Here is a 20,734-nt window from a genome sequence, read left to right as displayed (position 1 = left end):
TTGAAAACTGATATTCCCAGGTTAGGTCATTTTCAGTGAACTTGAATGTGACCGAGGTCTATATAGCCTTTGGATTTTAGCCACCGAGACTTGCTGACTCGTTTTGCCGGTAGCCTAACCAATACCTCAGACAAAACTTTCAAGAAGAGATTTGACTAGGAAAGTGGCTCAACCCGATAACATCCTACATCTTAATGTGAAATTGTGCTCCCGGGAAGAAAACTGATTAATCAGTCGTGAATAACCTGGTCTATAGCTGTTTGTTCTGACATTCAGCTAAGGAATTTAACAACTGAGGATATATCAGTAAAGCAATTGGTGGCGAATTACGGTATCCTACTCCCCTGTAATTCTCAATTTTCTTACCCTCTTTACCTATAGTATACTGTATGTAACTTCGAACCTGCTGAAGCGTTATTCAGTCTCTCAGTGTGAGGCGAGACATCAAAAAGGCGACATGGTCTACAACAGATTTTTTCAGCTCTTTGTAGAGTTATAAGATTCAAACATTATACAGACTTTTCCTTTACTAAATTAAAAAAAACAATTATGAACTAATGAAGTATAAACTTTATAAAAAAATATTTTTGATGCCTTAACCACATGGATATCAGCCTGAAAGTTTCAAAGAGCGGTTCGCCGTCGGCCACATTAACCCCTCACAGTAAAACACCGTAAATGAAATGGGCGAGGTATGGAAAGCAATAATTTCTTTTAAAACAGGGTCTGTTGACTGGGAAAGACAGTGCCCCCAGATGTTATGCCTAGATTATACAGTCCGTCAGCTCCTCCCCTGTCCGCCAGTGTATTAGTAGGGCATTGCTGTGCGCTGCCTGTGCTCACTGCAGTCAGAGAGGGTGTGTTGGTTGCCTCTATTTTGGAAACTCCATTGCCCTACAGTACATAACACCCGCCTGCGCTCATTCTCGACCTCTCTCAGACACAAACCGTGGCTTCTTATTACCACTGAGTTTCTGCGTCAAAGCGATTTCCCGGTTGCTCTGTGATTCTGTCTCCAGTTTCCTCAGCTGTAGCGCCTCTGACAGCGTCTCTTCATGGAGGATTATCATAAACCCGACCAGCAGACCCTGCAGACTCTGAGGAACATCGCCAACCGGCTGAGGATCAACTCCATCAAGGCGACCACTGCAGCTGGCAGCGGGTAAGATGTCAAAACCAGGTGCATTCTTTAATCAGGAATACTTTTATTTTTATTAGCAAACCCGTCCCTGTACAGTACATCAGCGGCCGGTGCGACCTCACGTCGCTGTTTTATTAATGCAATCCTAGAAGACGTTTGTTTTTTAAAGAGAGGGCCTTATGTTTCCACAGTCGGTATGTTACAGTAACCAGTTTATTGTACAATTGAAGCACACGCGTATGTTAAAATATCCACCAGATTTTGTTTTTTCCAAAAGCGAAAGTGGGTTTTATAGCGCACTGTAAACATCCTCGTATTTATGCTAAAGGTTTATGTCCAGAATAAAACTGATTACTCAACTAATGCGGTAAATAGGCCCAGCATTTTTGTTTCTGTAGAATTCAATTTCCACAATTACCAGAACTTCAGTTAATCCGTCACGCGTCGTAAACGAAAGGACTAGGCTTTCAGGATAGTCACAAGTGTATTTTTGTTACCATAAATGCAACCTATTCAAAAAAAAATACAACAGGTGCATTCTTTCACGTTGTCCTTAAACGCACCCGGGGTAAATTCTTTTTCGTGATTTAAAACAAATTGCCTGACTAATCTGGAGTCAAAGGGTGTACAGTAAGACATCTTCATGCATTTTTTTTACGTATAAGGTGTACTGTAGTGTATTCATTTGTGACTGCAGCAGGTTACAAAGTGACCGTTGAAGTTGTGCGTTAGCGCCCGTGTTTCCAGCGGTTTGATCAGCGCAGCTGGCCTGGACTTGGAGCAGGCTGTCCCATGTTTAATTTGTATCAGAATCTGATGGAGTCCCATAATGAGCAACCAATCGCTTTCGGAGTTTTTGTTTACGAGGGCGTTAGTGAAAATGTCACGCCCTCTATACTGTACGTCTGTAGAGTAGACATGTAAAATCACGTTGTAATGAATAGCCAAAAATGGGAAACATTTTTATTGTATGTCACTATGAGCTTTGTAATAACCCTTTTGTTTACAGATGTGATGATGGATTGATTGCATAAATAGCAGATTGATTAAATGTAATCCAAAATTACATTTACACGTCAAACAATCTAGTACAAGTAGTGGTACCATTAGTACTGTAGTTAACTGTGTAGACATAAATATGAATACTAATGTATCAAAAGCTGGGGAAATTAATTTTATTTAACTTTTCAAATTTAACACAAAGTAAGATTACGTTAAATAGTAAAATGACTGAATGAATATGTCTTAACACATACAGTATTGCATAGCACCTCCTATTGTCTATTGGAAAAGTTCTTCAATGCGCAAAAAAATCTATTTTCTTGCATAGTTTATTAATTATTATAATTAGTGTAGTTTTAACAGTATTTTCCCCTGAGTTTAAAATCATTCAAGACTCTAGATTGCAGTGCCAATAATTTCTTCTGAACGTTTGAATAATAATTTCCTTCGTAACTTGAAAAAATAATGCCTTTATTGTTCTTAGCTGAACAGTACTGTATATGTTTTTTTTTAAACCAGACATTTAACATGGACAATGTTAAAACGTTAGTGGAGCCAATTTCCAATAAATTGTTTGTAAATGTTTCAGTTTTAAATATGAAGTGCTAGGATAAAGTGTTGTCGCTGTAATAAAATGTCAGAATGACGTTTATTTTAATTTGAAGCGCTGTCGGATTTGGTCTTTTGTTTTAAAAAGCATTTACCATTCTTTGAAGTTTTAAAAATGTCCGTTAATGGAAGATCCAAAAAAGTATTCGTAATAATTCAGATCCTTGCAATAGGAAGTAAAGCTCGGCACAGAGAATTCCTTTGTGACATTCTTCAGAATTCTTTTGAAAATTAAATTCATTTTTGTGATGTTTTTCTCAGGGTTTTTCCTGCAGGTAAGTACGTATTTTATCCTGAAAAGGTTTGAGTGTGGATTGAGTTCTCCAATGAAAAAGAAAATTAAGGACAAAGATTTTCAATTGATATTAGCCAGATGTATCTTAGATTTGGAGAAGTATTATTGCAAAATACTTTATTCAGAGTATTTAAAATGTAATTTTACTCATTTTCACCATGCTGTTAATGACATCAACATGGTTCCTGTTGCAGGTTTATATTAAAATATTTCCAGAAGGTTCTACAAGTTCCTGGAAACATGGTGAAGTATTCATCTTTTGACACAGCCTGCAATGTAACGAAACATTTAAAGTAGCATGAAACGTTTGGAGGAAATGTTTGACCATTAACCTGCTAATGAATGGTGTGAAGGTTGTACTAATTTAGATGTCTTTTCCACTTTACCCAAAGAAATATTTAACACGCATGAAGATTGGATGTTCTTCAGGAGAGAAAGGTGTTTGGTGGTTTTGCACTGTCTCACCACAAACTGATTTGAAGATGAAGAAAAACGTTAGTTGCAATATGACACTTCTAGCAGCAGACACTGTACATGCAGAAGAGGATAAGTCTGCAATTTATTATTAGTCATATCTGCCTTTCATTTCTCAGTGTTCTCTGTGACCTCTGGTAGGATTCAGACAAAGTCATACAATATACAGTACCTTAACACCACAGGGATCATTTACTTCATTGAATGAGAATTACTGGTAAGAAAACTGGGGATTTATAGTACATCAGATGCATTTAATTAACTGAATGTTTCATAAGAATGTTTACTGCAAAGGCTAGGATATGTACAGTGAAGTGAAAGGAAAGACAAACAGCATAAAGGTTACATAAAGATGGACTCAATCAATCTGCAGATGTTTTTAAATTTCCTTTTAGAAGATTACAGGGGGACATCGAGTCCATATGGGATGTATACTTCAGTGGGGTGCTGGCCATTCTGGACAATATAGTCATAGGTTGCAACTCACAACTGGCAACCCACTGAAGCTAAGCAGGTGTGAGCCTGGTCAGTACCTGGATGGGAGACCTCCTGGGAAAAACTAAGGTTGCTGCTGGAAGAGGTGTTAGTGGGGCCAGCAGGGGGCGCTCACCCTGTGGTCCACGTGGGTCCTAATGCCCCAGTATAGTGATGGGGACACTATACTGTAAACAGGTGCCGTCCTTCGGATGAGACGTAAAACCGAGGTCCTGACTCTCTGTGGTCATTAAAAATCCCAGGGCGTTTCTCGAAAAGAGTAGGGGTGTAACCCCGGCGTCCTGGCCAAATTTCCCATTGGCCTTAACCAATCATGGCCTCCTAATAATCCCCATCTATGAATTGGCTTCATTACTCTCTGCTCTCCTCCCCACTAATAGCTGATGTGTGGTGAGCGTTCTGGCGCACTATGGCTGCCGTTGCATCATCCAGGTGGATCCTGCACATTGGTGGTGGTGGAGGGGAGACCCCATTACCTGTAAAGCGCTTTGAGTGGAGTGTCCAGAAAAGCGCTATATAAGTGTAAGCAATTATTATTATTATTATTATTATTATTATTATTATTATTATTATTATTATATGTAGCATCATTGTATTGGCGGAGCAGGTTTTTTTAGGACAGTCATAGGCTTGGTTGTAGTAAAATGATGAGATACAGAAGTTATCAATAAAGTTCACAGGAAACTTTGTTGCGAAGATCAGCACATTCCCAAAGGATCTCGGAACTACAGTAAGTCAGGGAGTGGAGAAGGAAATCTCAGAGCCAAGCCAAGTACATTTCTCAAACACATAATAGCCAGAATGCTTCTAAAAATTCAGGATTAAAATAGTTCCACCAAGAAGGGAGAAATTGTAAATAAATTGCATTATAAATAAATTAAGATGAAATAAAGCTCCTTGAATTATTTAGAATTGAGAGGGTATTGAAGAGTGTTATCAATGAGGATGAATAATAATATCAGCTCCTTGAGAATAAAAAGATACTTGACTTTTGCTTGTTCTTAGTTGGAACTACAGTACATGAATTGAAATTTCGTAAAACAGCCATCCACACTTAGTTCGCACTGAAATAGTCCCAGCTGGCACGTGTGAACTGAACAGTAATGGGTTTTGTACTTAGGAAGGACTTATATTCAAATAATTTGCACACTTTGGTTTTAGATGGTTTCCTTGAAGAAGACAGGAAGACCAAAACAACAAAAAAATCCAATTATAATCTACTGGGAGTATTGCAGTCTTTGTTTTATGTACTGTATGTGTAATCTGTCTTCAGAAACCTTTGCATTGTTTTTATTGTAGAGCATACTGGAAATATGTCCTTATCACCATTAATAACTGAAGAGGTTACTTTTTTCTTCTTAATGCCTGAACTTACTAGGCAGCTCAGTCGCTTCTAATCCGGTTGCTGTTATGTTTGGCTTTCAGCCATCCTTCATCATGTTGCAGCGCGGCCGAGATCATGTCCGTGCTCTTTTTCCACACAATGAAGTACAAGCCCGAAGACCCAAGGAATCCCAACAATGACCGCTTTGTGCTTTCCAAGGTGAGGTAGCTGTAAAACTGTAACTGTAAAACACTAGGCTTTAAAGAGAGGGTTCCTTGTCTTTTACATCCTGGGAACTCCCTTATCAGGAAGTCTTCTTCTACAAGGATACCCTCCTCTGTTGTAATTTATATATCTATTAATCAATTGTAATTATAAATCAGCTGTGATATTGTTTATAACATAATTGTAGTTGTCTGTAAGTGTGAGGATCTATTATACACTGCATTGTGATAGTAGCCCATTCTGTACTACAGCGTAGTCATAAGTTTACTAATGATATAAGTCTAATTTACTGTATTGCTTTTCTAATTCAATAGTAATGGAGTGGTAATTCAGTAGTAATATTTGGTGCAGTGGGTATTGGGGAACTATTATTAGGGATGTCTGTGAGGATTAGCTGTCTCAAGCAGTTAGATCTGGTCATGTACAGAATGTGATTGTGGTCTTGTGGTTACACTAACATAGCACTTTAGAGTTGACAGAATGGCTCCCTTGAAGTAATCTTATTTTGAGAAAGGCTCTTTGTTGGTATTACTGTAAAGGATCTTACCTCAGACATTGATTGGTTTTATCCCTAAAATAAGAATAAAATTGGACATTACTTGCAGTAAATCTAAGAAATAAATTGTTACTTATGAAGACAGAATTACCTTTTCCATTACATCTTACCATGAACGTAAACATTTCAGTTTATTTGTGTATAAAATATATTATATGTGTCCTAATATGTAACAGCTTTTTTATTAATGTAATAAAGAATTTCTCATCTTTGGAGCATTTTTGTCTGAACACACAATGCAGATAAGATTTCACTTAATACACATGAAAGATCAAAAGAAATCATCTCAGTTATTAGTATGAAATCTAAATATCATCAGCACAGCAGTGAAACCCAAGTCCATATGGGGTGAAAATATCTGACCAAGACATGGCATCTCAGTGCTAATAGCTGAGGTCCCAACACAGAACCCTGTGGAACACCCTGAGTAACTGGTGCAGCATAGGTTTTAAACAGCCTTCATTTCTGAATTTGCTCCTGGTAGTCAAAAATGGGCAAAGCTAATGAGATATTATAAACTTGGCTTTAGTTTTCGACTTTCAGCAGCTTTCCAGCTCCTACCTTAGTATCTTGATATATCTGTTGTTTCTTTGTAAAAGACGGGTTTTGTTGGCAGAACACGTGTGCATTGCGATTTAGAACCGTTGTGGTGGTGAATTTTGTAGGGTCACGCAGCTCCAGTGCTGTATGCAGTGTGGGCTGAGGCAGGCTACCTCAAGGAAAGCGAGCTGCTGAACCTGCGGAAAATCGACTCCGTTCTGGAAGGACACCCTGTTCCGGTAAGTGTCTGACAAGAGCACTGAGAATCGGACAACATTAGCAATCCACTCGCAGGCCTTGCGGCTTTGGGTTTAAATATGATTCAGTCCACTTTGATGATTGAATGGACACTGCAGGATGCCAAAAGAAACTAATTCTACTGTATTTCCTACAGTATAATGAACGTTGTTGCTTTTGGGTAGACAGGAGCTATACTTTGTGCATTCAGGAGCTGTAAGAATAAGCACATGAGCTAAGGTGATGTTGGCTCTCAGAAAGCCTAAAGACAGCTACGCCATCTGTAATCACAGTACAGGAAAAAGTGCTCTTCTGCAATAAAGATAATGAATGGGTCGTTGTTTCCCTTCATGAAAAATAGCAAAAATTACAAAATAATATTTTTGATTATAAAAAGGGCAGAAGGCCACTAAAGGGAAACAGACTTATACTATTTTACCACCAGTATTACCAGTATTAATGTGCGCCATTCAGTTTGTTTTCCTTATTTCCTGTTCTGTCCGGTTCGAATAGATGATAAATGAAGTAAGGAAAGGGGATTAGGTTTTAAATGCGCTTGTCATTTCAGAAGCAGCAGTTTGTGGATGTAGCTACAGGATCCTTAGGGCAGGGGCTGGGAGCAGCCTGTGGCATGGCCTACACTGGCAAATACTTTGATAAGGCAAGGTAAGAACATGCTCCCTCCTTTATGACCCATTGCAAAATAAACCTTGATGAACCTTTGCAAAAGGCAGTTGTGCACGAAGGTTAGGGGTATCTTTGCATTCCAGAGCTGCACATATGGACTAGTATGAAAACGGTAAGTGGGTGTGACATTTGACATTTTGCTTTAACAGATAAATAGATTCACATTGACAGTAATCACTGATCTTTCCAGCGAGGGCTGGAAGGAAGCCAGATTTATGCTAAGTGCAATTGGATTTCTCCTCTTTGTCCCCTCTGGGACAGCGATCAAGTTCCTTTCTGACAAGAAAGGTGAGAATTTTATAAAGGTATTTTGGAAGGCAAGACAGAAATACTGTATTAAGAAATGAAAGCTGAAGAAGAGAGGGAGGATTTGCTAACATAAAAGACTTAAATCAGTTTTCAAGATCTTCAGAAGGGTTTTTGTATGATTGGATTAATTTTATGACAAATTCAAAAGTTTAGGATGAGTTATTATGTTTGGGCGGTAGAGTTTCTAATTCAGCTGGTCACTGAATTCTCATGCACCAGTAAACCTTTTCTGGAACAACCATTATCCCTGTTGTGTGTTATTCCATCCATGTAATTGAAAAGAATGAAGACATCACATTTTCTGAATTTTGTTTAATAATGAACTACAATCTCATGGTGCTGTAAACCAATTATTTTTATTTTTTTTAAATTTGTTATTGATTCTGTTACTCCAGAAGATGAACTTCGCTAGTGGGGTTTAATTATAGTTAAGTAAAATCAGAAGGTAACACGGTGCCCGAGTCTTTAAGATGCACCTAATGCAACAGCTAAGGTAATTAATCATTTCTTTAATGACAGAGAGGCTGATTTTGTGACCTTTGCTAAACAAGCTGTCCTTTATAGATTGATTTTAGTTTGAAGATGATGACTCTTAGCTTAGCTCAAGAAAGATGTTTGATTTTAGTACATAAAAAAATGGATGTGGGCATCCTGCCCTTAACTAATTGGATTCCCTCAGCCCACTAGTGTAAGCAGAATGCGCATATGAACCTTCTTTTTGCAAGAGCAGAGCTCTGGAAGTGAGCTTAGGCAGCAGCACTGGCCAGCTGACTTCTTGCTCAGCTAAAGACAGCCTGTTCCATTGTGAGACTGCTCTAGCAGTGGAGCTGTAAGCTAACCTTATCGTGACACACAGAAACCTTGTCAGCACTAATAAGACAAAGACTGATGAGGATCAAACCAGTTAAGGTGATGTTGATCCTCCAAAGACCGAAAGACAGCTGAAGAATTCTGGAGCTCACTGAACTGTGACATTGTTCGGTTAACCGTTCTGTCCTCGGTGCGGTCCACCTGTCTTTCTTTTTCCCTGCCTTCACACGTTCAAATATTCAAACCTGATGTGGTGAAAAACATTTAATTAACAGATTTTTGACACACCCAAATACAATCTGATATATGTCTTTTGATCATTCCATATTGGGCTTTAACAGTTTTACCCATATCAGTTCTAGGTCTATCGTGAAGCAAATCTAAGTAGGGACACCTAAATGTATTGCATTGTTTAACTAAATAATATGATTTTACAATTCTATTATAATATTTATAAAATACAGGTAATTGTATCATTAAGAATGGATTTTAGCTGCAGGTCTAGGCATGATGTTGTTGAAGGGTATTCCTATAAAGGTAGTTGAAGCTTTGTCCAAAGTAGCCTGCCTAGTCTCTTAATGCCCTGAAGGCTTGCTAAACAATAAATCCACCAGTGGTATCTGAGTATTTAGCTGTAAGCCAATATAATCCAGGCTGAGATTCTTTCCTTCTGTCCCTTATAAAGGCTTCTGCTTTGGTATTGGTGATTCTTTGATCTTTTAGGATATGCGGGCTAACTACTGACCTCATAACCCATTGCGTGATAATAATGACTTTAGCCATGAACACATGGTATGCTGAAACATGGTTATTGAAAAAACAAGTGTATGGTACACATTAAAAACAATGAGCACTGTGAAATTGCTGAAATTGCAAATTCGAAATTCTTTTCTCAGATAGATCTCCACTAAAAACAGATCAATGGATGGACTTTCCTTTGGGGACATAAACTCTAATAAAAGAGAAGAGAATGCATTTACAAGGCCTTGAGGGTGGTCTTAAAGCAGAATTTTAGGACAACACAGCAACACACAGATGTTAAGTATAATAAAAGCCTGTAATGTTAGCTGAAATTTTGTGTAGGAAAATTTTAAAAAGTGCAATGAGTAAACTGTTTATGAGATACAGATATTCCAACAGTCAGAAGCTGACCAGTGATCGAGGTTTTAAAGTTGTACATCAGAACTGAATCTACACCACCACTCTGTAGGTGAAAAGGTGTCCTATTGTATAATGTCAAAAATGTATTTGTGCAGAATGGGCTAGTGTTCATCTTACACAACAAAAGAAATCCATCTTTGGGACAGGGCCGAATTGATCACAGCACTGGTTTTAAAAGCGTGTGTATATTGAAAGATATGTTAGCGTTACTCCTCTGCTTCAGTTTTACCCTGTCAAAACAGGCCATTGTGCTGACAGCTAGCTTATGTGGGTGTGTCACTTCATCTGTGATTAACCAAAAGTAAAGATGGGAAAGAGAATTAGAAGAGGTGCCCCAGGACTAGCTGTGGAATTCTTTTCTCCCCTCGGAGCTGGAATGCATGTAGTAATGCACGTTGTCTTGGTCAGTCTTCTCGCTTTAATGAAGATGTGTCCACTTGACTAGAAAGCTGTCAGGGTCCATTATCTTTGACTTGGCGTGATCAAATGAGTGTAAACCTCCTTTCTGAATTCTATCAGTACAGTTTTTCTAGGAACTTCGAACTGAGAGGGGATAACCTGTGAGACTCTTCAGTCAAGCAGTCTGTAAAATCAACTTACTGCCTGTGCACAGCAGATTTTGTTTTTGCTTCAGGCTGAGGAAGGGAGGATAAGGCTGGGCCAAGTGAAAAACTATTTTTCATTATATTTATTGAAGGACTCTACGATTTTGTATGACTCACCTCTATCCGTATCTGCATGACTGCCATTCTGCCTCTGGACCGAATCTAACAGATCTTCTCCTGCACCAGACACACAGTTTCCGATCAAATCTGGATTCAGCTAGAGGCTAGCTCAGAATACTCGTCGGAAAATGCTTTAGTGAATTTCATTTTTTTGAATCTTCTACGTTTACCTTCAGTCCTGAAGTGTAAGATTTGGGCACATCAGCATGCATTAAGGCACAATTCTTTCTACCTTCACCAGCTGTGATGCTGTGCCCTGGGCAAAACTGGATACCAGACATTTATCGGGGGGATATGACAGCGTTCCTTCAAAGGAATAAGCGGCCTGTGTCTCTTGCAGACGACGATGGTCATTTTTCCTCTCTCCCGTCTTCTCGCCTTCCCAGTTACCGTGTGTACTGCCTGCTGGGCGACGGGGAGCTCTCGGAGGGAGCTGTGTGGGAGGCCATGGCCTTCGCCTCATTCTACCAGCTGGATAACCTGGTGGCCATTCTGGATATCAACCGTCTGGGCCAGAGCGACCCCACCCCTCTGCAGCACCAGGTGGAAAAATACCAAAGACGCTGCGAAGCTTTTGGGTGGGTTTGCAAGGCTGAGATCCGCTCATGATGGCTGCTCAGGGAGTTGCTAATCACCTTCATGGATCTGTCTACTTCTGTCCTGTGTGCAAAGACCAGATTATTCATGTACACCTTCAGTGTAAGTGAGACACATCTACACATACTGAGACACAATTATCCATTCCCTCATAGATACCTAAATAGAAAGCTATTAGACAACTGGCTAGGCAGGATAAACTGTGTTCACATCCAAAAACTGAAAAATGCACATTGTAGTCTAGTAAGTGTTTTACAGGTAACACATAAGCATATATATTTATAAACTATTGGAACCTTCTTTAGTTTGGTTCATAAGTATGCAGGTCATCGTGGAGCACAAGAGTAAAGTTCTTTTAATCCGAGATTATGTCAAACTATTTATAAATGCACTTGTTATTTAAACAAAATGTTGTTCTGCGGTCTACCCAAAAACAAACATTCCAGAAGACATGATGTGGGAATAGACATGTGATGGCTGTGGTTTGGCGGGTGATAGAGAATAAAACTCTAAAAAAATGCAGACCAAAATAAGACACAACGTACCTCCATTCATTTCATGCACGCATGACTATTTTATGCAGCATTTGGCAGAATATCTGCTTTTCCCTGTCTAGGTCTTCAGTGGACTTCCCATTTGTAAACACTCGCTTCAGCAGGAATTCGGGAGATTTAGCAACACTCCGGGAATATTTGCAGCACAGTGCAGATCTCTGTTAATTCTGTTGGTTTTTCCAGCTGGAATGCCATTGTGGTGGACGGGCACAGTGTGGAGGAGCTCTGCAAAGTGTTCTGCCAAGCCAAGCATCAGCCCACTGCCATTATTGCAAAAACGATCAAAGGGAAAGGAATCCCAGGTACAGTATTCATGACTGGTTCATGAATGAGAGCACATCTACAAGTTCATCGCCTTATTATAGAGCAGCCCAATTCCACATTATAGCTCCCTGGTTTACTTCTTGTTTTAGCAGGGGATACTGCTTGACAGGGACTGCTCCAGTTTTACTGATTAACATTCAGTTTAGTGGTAATTAGATTCCTCTTAGTATGTAAGGACTCTTACCAAAATGTAGACAAATGTTGTGATGATGAAGTGGAGAAACAGGCGTCTCATTTTGAACATTTTGTTTTAGCATTTTTCATGAAGCCCATGCTCCCAGCATGCTGCGATGAACCTCCTTTTTGCAAGAGCAGAGCTCTGGAAGTGAGCTTAGGCAGCAGCACTGGCCAGCTGACTTCTTGCTCAGCTAAAGACAGCCTGTTCCACTGTGAGACTGTTCTAGCAGTGGAGCTGTACGCTAGCCTTATCGTGACACACAGAAACCTTGTCAGCACTAATAAGTCAAAGACCGATGAGGATCAAACGAGTTAAGGTGATGTTGATCCTCCAAAAACCGAAAGACAGCTGAAGAATTCTGGAGCTCACTGAACTGTGACATTGCTCAGTTAACTGTTCTGTCCTCAGTACGGTCCGCCTGTCTTTCTTCTTCCCTGCCTTCACACGTTCAAATATTCAAACCTGATGCGGTGAAAAACATTTAATGAACAGATTTTTAATACACCCAAATAATGTCATATAATTATAATTTTTCACACATGAAGCCCGTTCGACCCGCGCAGATATTTTACTGTCTTGAGGGGGAAATGCTTGACTGCTGCTGGCGAGCCAGGAGAACCCGTGCTGGATGAACTCTGTCTTGCGTTGTCTCTTCAGCAGGGGGCCTGAGAGACTCATTCATTTTGTGTCCTGTATTGTCTCTCTCTGCTCCAGTGGCAGAAGACAAGCTGGGCTGGCACGGCAAGCCTTTGCCCAAGGACATGGCTGACGCCGTGCTGAAGGAGCTGCACAGCCGAATCCTCAACAATAACAAGAGGCTGTGCCCAGCGCTGCCCATCGACGACGCCCCGTCTGTCAACATCAGGAACATCAGGATGCCCAGCCCTCCGAGCTACAAGCCTGGAGAGAAGGTACTACACCCTTCCAAACTCCTTCCATAATGGTGCAGCAGCGTAGAGCGCTGACGGGGAGTCTGGCCTTGGAACTGGAGGTTGTGGGTTCAAATTCCAGGTGATTGTGGCTCTACCTTTGAGCAAGGCACCTCACCTACATCATTCCAGTACAAAACCCAGCTGTTTAAATGGGTATAAACGTAAGTCGCTTTGGATAAAAGTGTTGGTCGAATAAAATTCTTAATAAAATGTAACTGAAGTTTAAACTTTGACCGTAATGCACACGAAGCAGGCTCCACAACCGAAACGTTGTGTTCCTTTTCTTCTCTTTTCAGCATGGAATAAACCTCTACTTGTTCCTTTGCAGCCTGCGCATGCTGACGCAGCTACCTAATGTACATACAGGAGTATTGCAGAATGGAAGCTTATGAAATCTTCCTGGTGGCCTAGATGAATAGCCACTGCTTACTCCATGATCTGCAAAGCATCTCTCCTATTCTTCGTCATCCTCACAGATTGCCACGCGGAAAGCGTATGGAGTTGCCTTGGCGAAGCTCGGCCGGTCCAGCGATCGAGTGATCGCTCTAGATGGGGACACCAAGAACTCCACCTTTTCAGAAATCTTCAAGAACGAGCACCCCAGCCGCTACATTGAGTGTTACATCGCAGAGCAGAACATGGTAGGCTTCCGTTTTTGTTATTGTTGTGTGGTGAGTAAGCATGGGAATTCTGTATTTATGGAAAGGGTGTATTTTAGAGCCCTTGATTCTACAAAGCACACAGTATTCTGAAAGGATTTCTTAGAAACTATATTAGCATTAATAAACTTTTCTAGACCTGGCTTAGGAAGGCATAAAATGAGCTGAGATTAGTGTGCCAATACTGTTCTTAAAATACTAAAATGTAACATGCATTTAACATACACCGTATTAGTTTCCTCTTCACATTTCTGTGTAGTTCAACATGTTTAGAAAGTGCAATGAAGTTTGGTTGTACTGTATTTCCATTATAATCTTTTCCATCTGTCGGCCTATGTGTCATCCACTGTTCAGATTATTTACTGTACATTTAGAGAAATATGGGTCGCACTTTCCAGTCTACTGTGTTAATCGTTGCAATTCTTGAAACGTTAATGCAGGAAATGCATTGGTATCCCTGCACTTTTGTGAAGACACATACACAACAAACTTATGTGAAATTATTATAGTTAAATACTATATTTCTCTGGCTGACATCAAAGGACAATGTAGGTCTAGAAGGATCAAGAACAATAACATGGGTTGTTAATATTATTTAATATTCTCTTCTAAAGAACTGTATTCGCTATATATCATTTCTCTTGGTTTTCTGTTGTCTTGGTCACCAATCATTCACCATCTTTTTTGTTTTAGCTGCAGCTCAGTGAGGAGTCATTTTCCAGTTTATCACAAATAGTTTTATCAGCATTTAAATATGAGTGAAATATGTTTTTTTCATTATTATATGTACGACTAATTGGTCTGTTCACTTAGCTGCATTACAAAACATGGGTAAAGACGTTTTATTGTTGTATATTTGAGACGTACACCAGTGCAATAAAGTTCTGCTTACTTGGTTGGTATTTTTTACCGTAGACCTGAATTAAGATTGCCTAAGAGTCAACATTTCCTCAAAGCTGGGACTGTAGTTGCTCCCAGCTGCTGTATTCCACATGTTCTCATCCTGGAGGAAATAATGCAGATTGGGGGATTTTTAAAAACTGCAATAACAGGAACTGAATAAATCTGGTCTTCATTGAAAATGGGAGGGGGTGCAGTTGGTATTGAAGGGAGAAAAAAGAAATTTGGACAGGACTTTAAAGCGTAAAAGAGGAAGAACGCCGGACTGCAAAGAAAAAAGCTGTTCTAAATAGTCCACCCGACCGAGCTGGTGTCTCTTTGTTTCTGATCCCCCTGCCTTCTGTTCTGAGATTTCCTCCCTGGGCTGCGCAGGAGGCTGGCTCACTTGTCCCTCTGCCACCCCAGGTTGGCGTCGCGGTTGGCTGTGCTGCCCGGGACAGGACTGTGGCCTTCGCAAGCACCTTTGCCACCTTCTTCACTCGCGCCTACGACCAAATCCGCATGGCGGCTATATCCGAGAGCAACATCAACCTGGTCGGCTCCCACTGCGGCATCTCCATCGGTCAGTGCCTGCCTGCTGCCGGGTTCCCCTCCTGCAGCAGGGCAGTTCCTATTGACTATTTTGCAGTTGACATAAACGGTTTTGCTCACAAAGCAGGGTCCTCAACGATTCGGTTTTCCTTTTCATGATAAAAATCGTAAGTCATACATGCTTGGGAGGTTATGGACCTTAAAGTACTAAATATACTGACGTATGGGGTTCAGTTCATTTGAGGAATTTGATTTTATCTTTTCGTTGAAAATGTTTGTACGTGACTGGGGCTAAGCGACAAATGAAAATGGATTGATGTTTGTTTGCCTTTTTATTAAAGCAGGTTAGTTTGTTTTGTGCTGGTAGCCTGTGCTTCTCAAAGGCTAAGAGCCAAAAAGCTGCACAGCCAATCCTTCAGTAGTAACAAGAGGCTGTAGCAGCGCTGCCCATTGACGATGCCCCATCTGTCTCTGTCACGAGTGTTAGCATGTCCAGGCCTCCCAGCCCGGAGAGAAAGCTTTGAGAGCTCAGTTTCAAGCAGGAAAAAAAAGTCCTAGAATGACTTTGCTGACGTTTACGTTACGCAACTGTTTTTTAAGTTATCTATTTGCTGTTGTCCTTGATTTTCTCCTAATTCTTTCATTTTTTATGGTTTGTTTCCCCACTTATTTCCTTGCGATGCCCCTGTTAGAATTCAACCCCCCCCCTCTCACTTTTCCCGTCTCATCGAAGTTCTCGTGTGGCGGCGGGGTTTCGTTTTCCGTTAAACAGGTACACCGCACGCCATGCTGCCTGCCTGTCTCCCTGCCTGCCTACCTGCCTGCTAGTTCTCTTGGTTTCGAAAGGCCTCTGCGCCGCGGCCTTTGACCTCTGTGAGCTCCCTCTTCCAGGTGAGGACGGGCCCTCGCAGATGGGATTGGAAGACCTGGCTATGTTCAGAGCCATTCCCACGGCAACCGTTTTCTACCCATGTGACGGCGTGTCCACCGAAAAAGCAGTGGAACTGGCGGCGAACACGAAGGTAACCCTTCTTTATACAGTAGTTTGTTACCGATCCATTTTCTGACCGCTTCCTCCAGTTCAGGGTCATTCAGGGGGGAAGCTGGAGGCTGTCCTGGCAAGCAACAGCCTGGATGGGACGCCAGTCCATTGCAGTATTTTTGTTATTAGAAATTTGGCCAAAACAATTTACATTGGGCCGCTAGCTGAGAGGAGTACTTTGCTCAAGGTTACCTGTGATTCGCGCTGCCTTCCATTTTTCATTAAAAAAAAGCTGCCTTGCTCGTACGTCTCTAGTTTGACCCTGGATCACGTCTCCAGTCAGGATTCTCGAGGCGGTGGTGCACAGTAGGCAGTGTGCCATCGGTGTAGAGTTTAGGGGCACTGGTTGGCATCTGGGCTTTGGGCAAAACGGCGATCGCGCACTTTCATTTCTAGAACTGTGTTTTGGTTTGTTACAGGGCATCTGCTTTATAAGAACTAGTCGTCCAGAAAATACCGTCATTTATAACAACAATGAGGACTTTCGTGTTGGACAGGCTAAGGTATGTGTGCGTCATTTTAAACATAACGGGGATTTGTTTTTAAATCCCATTAGATTTCATTTTGTACAACATTTAACAAAAACCCTGTGTCCTTGAGAAACAGTAAAACAGACCCTGAATTAATGTACGGGTAGGTAAGACAGCACATTTCCATTGACCTATTTTTTTACATTGCATTTGGTAACTGTGAGAAGGTCAGGGTAGAGCCAACGTTTCAGACATCTTGTTCTCCCCCCAGGTTGTGTATCAAAGCAAGGATGACCATGTCACTGTGATCGGAGCTGGAGTGACTCTACACGAGGCGCTGTCTGCAGCCGAGCAGCTCAAGAAAGGTAAGCAGTGCAGAGCTGTGAATCAGCACACGCGTGACACTGCACAGGCAACGGAGCAGCACTCTCAGTGTCTGATACCGCTGTTTCATACTGCATGTTTCCCCATTTTCCTCTCCACATTATCTAGTTTCCAGAATGATATCCACTCAATAAAAAATTAAATACATATATGGCAACTGTTTATCATGCCTGAAGAGTTGTGATTTAAGAGACTATAGATTAATGTGGTATGCAAGAATTACTTAGAGGAGGCAGGTTGAAGTCACTCTTAAAAACCCATTGTGAATGTTGTACAATGGTGAGCATTTCTGTGGTATACGTTCCCTATCTTTATTCTCAGCATTCTTTATCTGGTGTTTTTGTCCTATCTAAGCACTGAATTAAATAATTGAACCTTTAACAGACCAAACTATAGGTGTAATTTGAATTCTTGAATTGTGTTCGGTTTACAAACTATAGGAGGTTGCCTTTTGCCTGTTGTGTCTCATGAGTAGCTTTTCCATCCTTTGAGTAGAAAAAAAAAACTTGCAAAAGGCTCTAACCAAGCAACCTTTTTTGAAGTTAAAGGTTCAGCTGTATTGAAAACCAGCAGGCATGGCAGTCCCTAGGACTGGGAATGCTGTCCACCATAAAACATCCTTCTGTGTGCCCAAGGATTGCTCCTTGATTTACCTGTGGGCTATGATCTGAAGTCAAAACAATGATGCTCACTTTCATTTAAAACGTTACTACCCTGTGTTTTTAGGATTTGAGAGATCTTTGGCACATTTCCTTTTAACACTCAAAATAACCACAAAACCTCAGAGCAAACGTTGCATGTTAACTTAAACCAAGCCACACTGCCACTAAGTGAGCGACTCATAGTACGCAGTAGCCTTGACACTCATTTCTCTCATCACTAGAGAGCGAGCCTCAGTTTGTTTTTCACATAGTCACTATTCTGCCATGTGGAATTCTTAGGATTTCTTATGGGATCCGGTTTTATATGTACAGTTTGTTTCTTTTTCCTTTGTCCCTGGATATTTTAACAACAGAATCTTAGCCAAGTGTTCAAAGTCAGGGTTTAAAATGGCAACGACGCTAAATTGCCCCAGTGAAGTCAAAGTCAAGGTAAATACTCTTCGATGTCTTTTAATGAGCTAATTGGCTAATTTGGTCATCCCAGATACATTCTGGTCATCTGTTATAATTAGACCATTCTCCTTCTACTTATCCTAAAACTCGACTTGCAAACTTTGCTGAAGGTCACAGTGTGCCTTTGGAATTTCTGTTTTAATTGGTATCATACCAATGCCCAGACATGCTGCATTTCAGCATTATTCTGGATGTGTACTGGCACATTCACAGCTGCACAGCCACAGCCTTTGTTTCCTGTTTAAAATTCAGTTCTTGTCCTGCAGAGAGGATCAACATCAGAGTGATCGATCCTTTTACTATTAAACCTTTGGATGCAAAAACCATTCTTGAACACGGAAAGGCCACTAGGGGTCGTATTCTCACTGTGGAAGACCATTACTATGAAGGTAAGACTGAACAAATAGGAGCCCACAAAGAGAATGGTTGAAATTGCTGAAATGCCATAAAACAGTTGTTCATCAATACATTTCTGAGATAATAGGGAAATTCCTGTGATCTATGAAACTAAACAAGAGCCTTGTATTTAAAATGGAATTTGTTTAGAGTACATTGAATTAAGTTGTGTTTTATTACATTTGTGATACATTCTTCTTTGTTTCCTAAATAAGAAGGCTGTAGTTTGTTTTTGCATAAACAGAACACAGCAACTAAACATAGCCATTTGCTTTGCTTATACATATTTGTAACTTCCACAAATGCAACAAATTGGTGGGATTATGTTTACAATCAGACTTCCTGGTCTGATTGAAATAAAAACAGCTGAACATTCTGTAGAGTTCTTGGAGATTGTAAACTATGAATCTTGAATGTCTGTATATTTCTGTGCATGTTAGTACAGTGCTGTGATATTTTTCTGAATACAGCTGCACGTTAAGCAATAGTTACTATCTGCCATCAAGATTTTTCATTGTTATTGTGGCCTCTGGGCTTCCTATGACCTAGATAAAAGAGCAGGAACTTGCTGTGTTGGACTTATTTGACTGCTGATGTTGAGCCAAGCTCACAGCTGTCAAAGAACAACAAAGAGACCCAAAGATCAACCTACTGTAGATGCCAGCACTCAGAAATAGAGGAAAAAGTTTGTGTTGCATGCAGCATTACCAATGTGGTTTATATGGATCCCAGCTTGCCTGAATTGTAGCTCTTATCCAGTGATCTGCAGGTTAAGGCAAAACTGACTTTCCAAATCTAATCAGTAAGGGACTTAAATTCAGATACCTGTGCTGTGGTGGCCTGCGGGCAGCTACCTAGCGCAGTAAGACAGGGATGGCCCCAGATCAAATCTCTCCTGCACTCAGTGGCCGAGACTTGTTACATGGTAAAAGGATCTGGCTAGTGTCTCAGATCAACAGGAACTTGTCGTGCATTTTAAGAAGCTGAAGTGAAAATGAACTGAACAGCGATCAGACAAGCTGTATTGAGCCTGCTTCTAAAAATGGTTCCTTTTTTTTGGGGGGGGTGGGTTTTGTGGGGTTGGTGTAATTGATCTTCCCAGGTGGCATCGGAGAAGCAGTGGCTGCTGCTGTGGCAGGAGAGCCAGGGGTCGCGGTGCACCGCCTGGCTGTGTCCCACGTCCCGCGGAGCGGCAAGCCCGCGGAGCTGCTCAAGATATTCGGCATCGACAAGGATGCCATCGTACAGGCGGTCAAGAAAATGCTAAGCGGCTCCACCAATGCAAAGTAGCTGTGCAGAGGCCCGTCAGCACCGTGTCTCCCCGTAAAGCACTTGAAGACCGACACACTGAGAGTTTCTCTAAATAAACTGGCCACTGAAATCTGGCAAATCTGGGTTGCTTGTGATTATCTTTCCCCCTCCTCTTCCCCATCGAGCAATACAGTTTGTCCGCACCCCGTGAAGATGAAAACAAATCCTGTCCCTTTTTCACAAATCAGACACCCACCTGGCACCCTAGTCGAATGGCCGTACACTAAGGTGTCTAACTAATTTATCTGGCTGACGCCTTTATCCCAGGTGACTTTTGTGCCCATATACACAGCTGGGTGCTTTACCAGAGCTGTTCAGGTGAGGTGCTCTGCTCAAGTGTGTGACGGCAGTGTCTCGCCTGAGATTGGAACCACAACCTTTCAGTCACAAGTCTAGGACCCTGAATTTGTAAAAGTGATTTAGAAATACTACATATACTGTACTTACCAACAGCGCTTGGCATGAACCCACTAATTCAGGTGCTGCCGTATTTGGCAGGATTTGAACCTGTGCACTTAAGCGCATCTTCAAGGTCATCGCTAGCAATAAAGTTAAATATATGTAATATAAAGCAATGGACCTTTAAAGGAAAATGCCAATTAAAGCTTGCGTCATGAATGAAATGATATGTGATGTTACACGTTGTGTTGTAATGTTTAAATGCGAATATGCCGTAGTTTAATTATTCCTCTTGTTTTGAGTCACGTTTTAATACTCTTAGAAGGTGTGCAAGTTTGCAGCCATGCCAGTG

The 20,734-nt window shown here is 41.0% G+C and overlaps 1 protein-coding gene across 2 annotated transcripts; it reads left to right on the top strand.

The window, feature by feature from the left end:
• Window positions 1-801: 801 nt before the first annotated feature.
• On the top strand, window positions 802-20,062 carry tkta (transketolase a). 2 transcript variants are annotated; one of them, XM_069189482.1, is made up of 14 exons: window positions 802-1,162; window positions 5,442-5,559; window positions 6,787-6,900; window positions 7,467-7,564; window positions 10,977-11,168; window positions 11,925-12,043; window positions 12,958-13,154; window positions 13,652-13,816; window positions 15,140-15,296; window positions 16,157-16,287; window positions 16,727-16,810; window positions 17,049-17,142; window positions 18,543-18,665; window positions 19,775-20,062. In XM_069189482.1, the coding sequence occupies exons 1-14, from the start codon at window positions 1,056-1,058 to the stop codon at window positions 19,960-19,962; spliced, it is 1,887 nt and encodes a 628-aa protein (XP_069045583.1). In that variant the 5' UTR covers window positions 802-1,055; the 3' UTR covers window positions 19,963-20,062. The 2 variants fall into 2 exon arrangements, with proteins under 2 accessions (XP_069045583.1, XP_069045584.1); XM_069189483.1 differs by lacking the exon at window positions 802-1,162 and adding an exon at window positions 3,271-3,290.
• The last annotated feature ends 672 nt before the right edge of the window (window positions 20,063-20,734 follow it).

This window comes from Lepisosteus oculatus, chromosome 4 (assembly GCF_040954835.1).
Source record: "Lepisosteus oculatus isolate fLepOcu1 chromosome 4, fLepOcu1.hap2, whole genome shotgun sequence".
Taxonomy (NCBI): Eukaryota; Metazoa; Chordata; class Actinopteri; order Semionotiformes; family Lepisosteidae; genus Lepisosteus; species Lepisosteus oculatus.
Note: the sequence above shows the minus strand (reverse complement) of the source record. Positions and strands in the feature narration are given on the sequence as shown.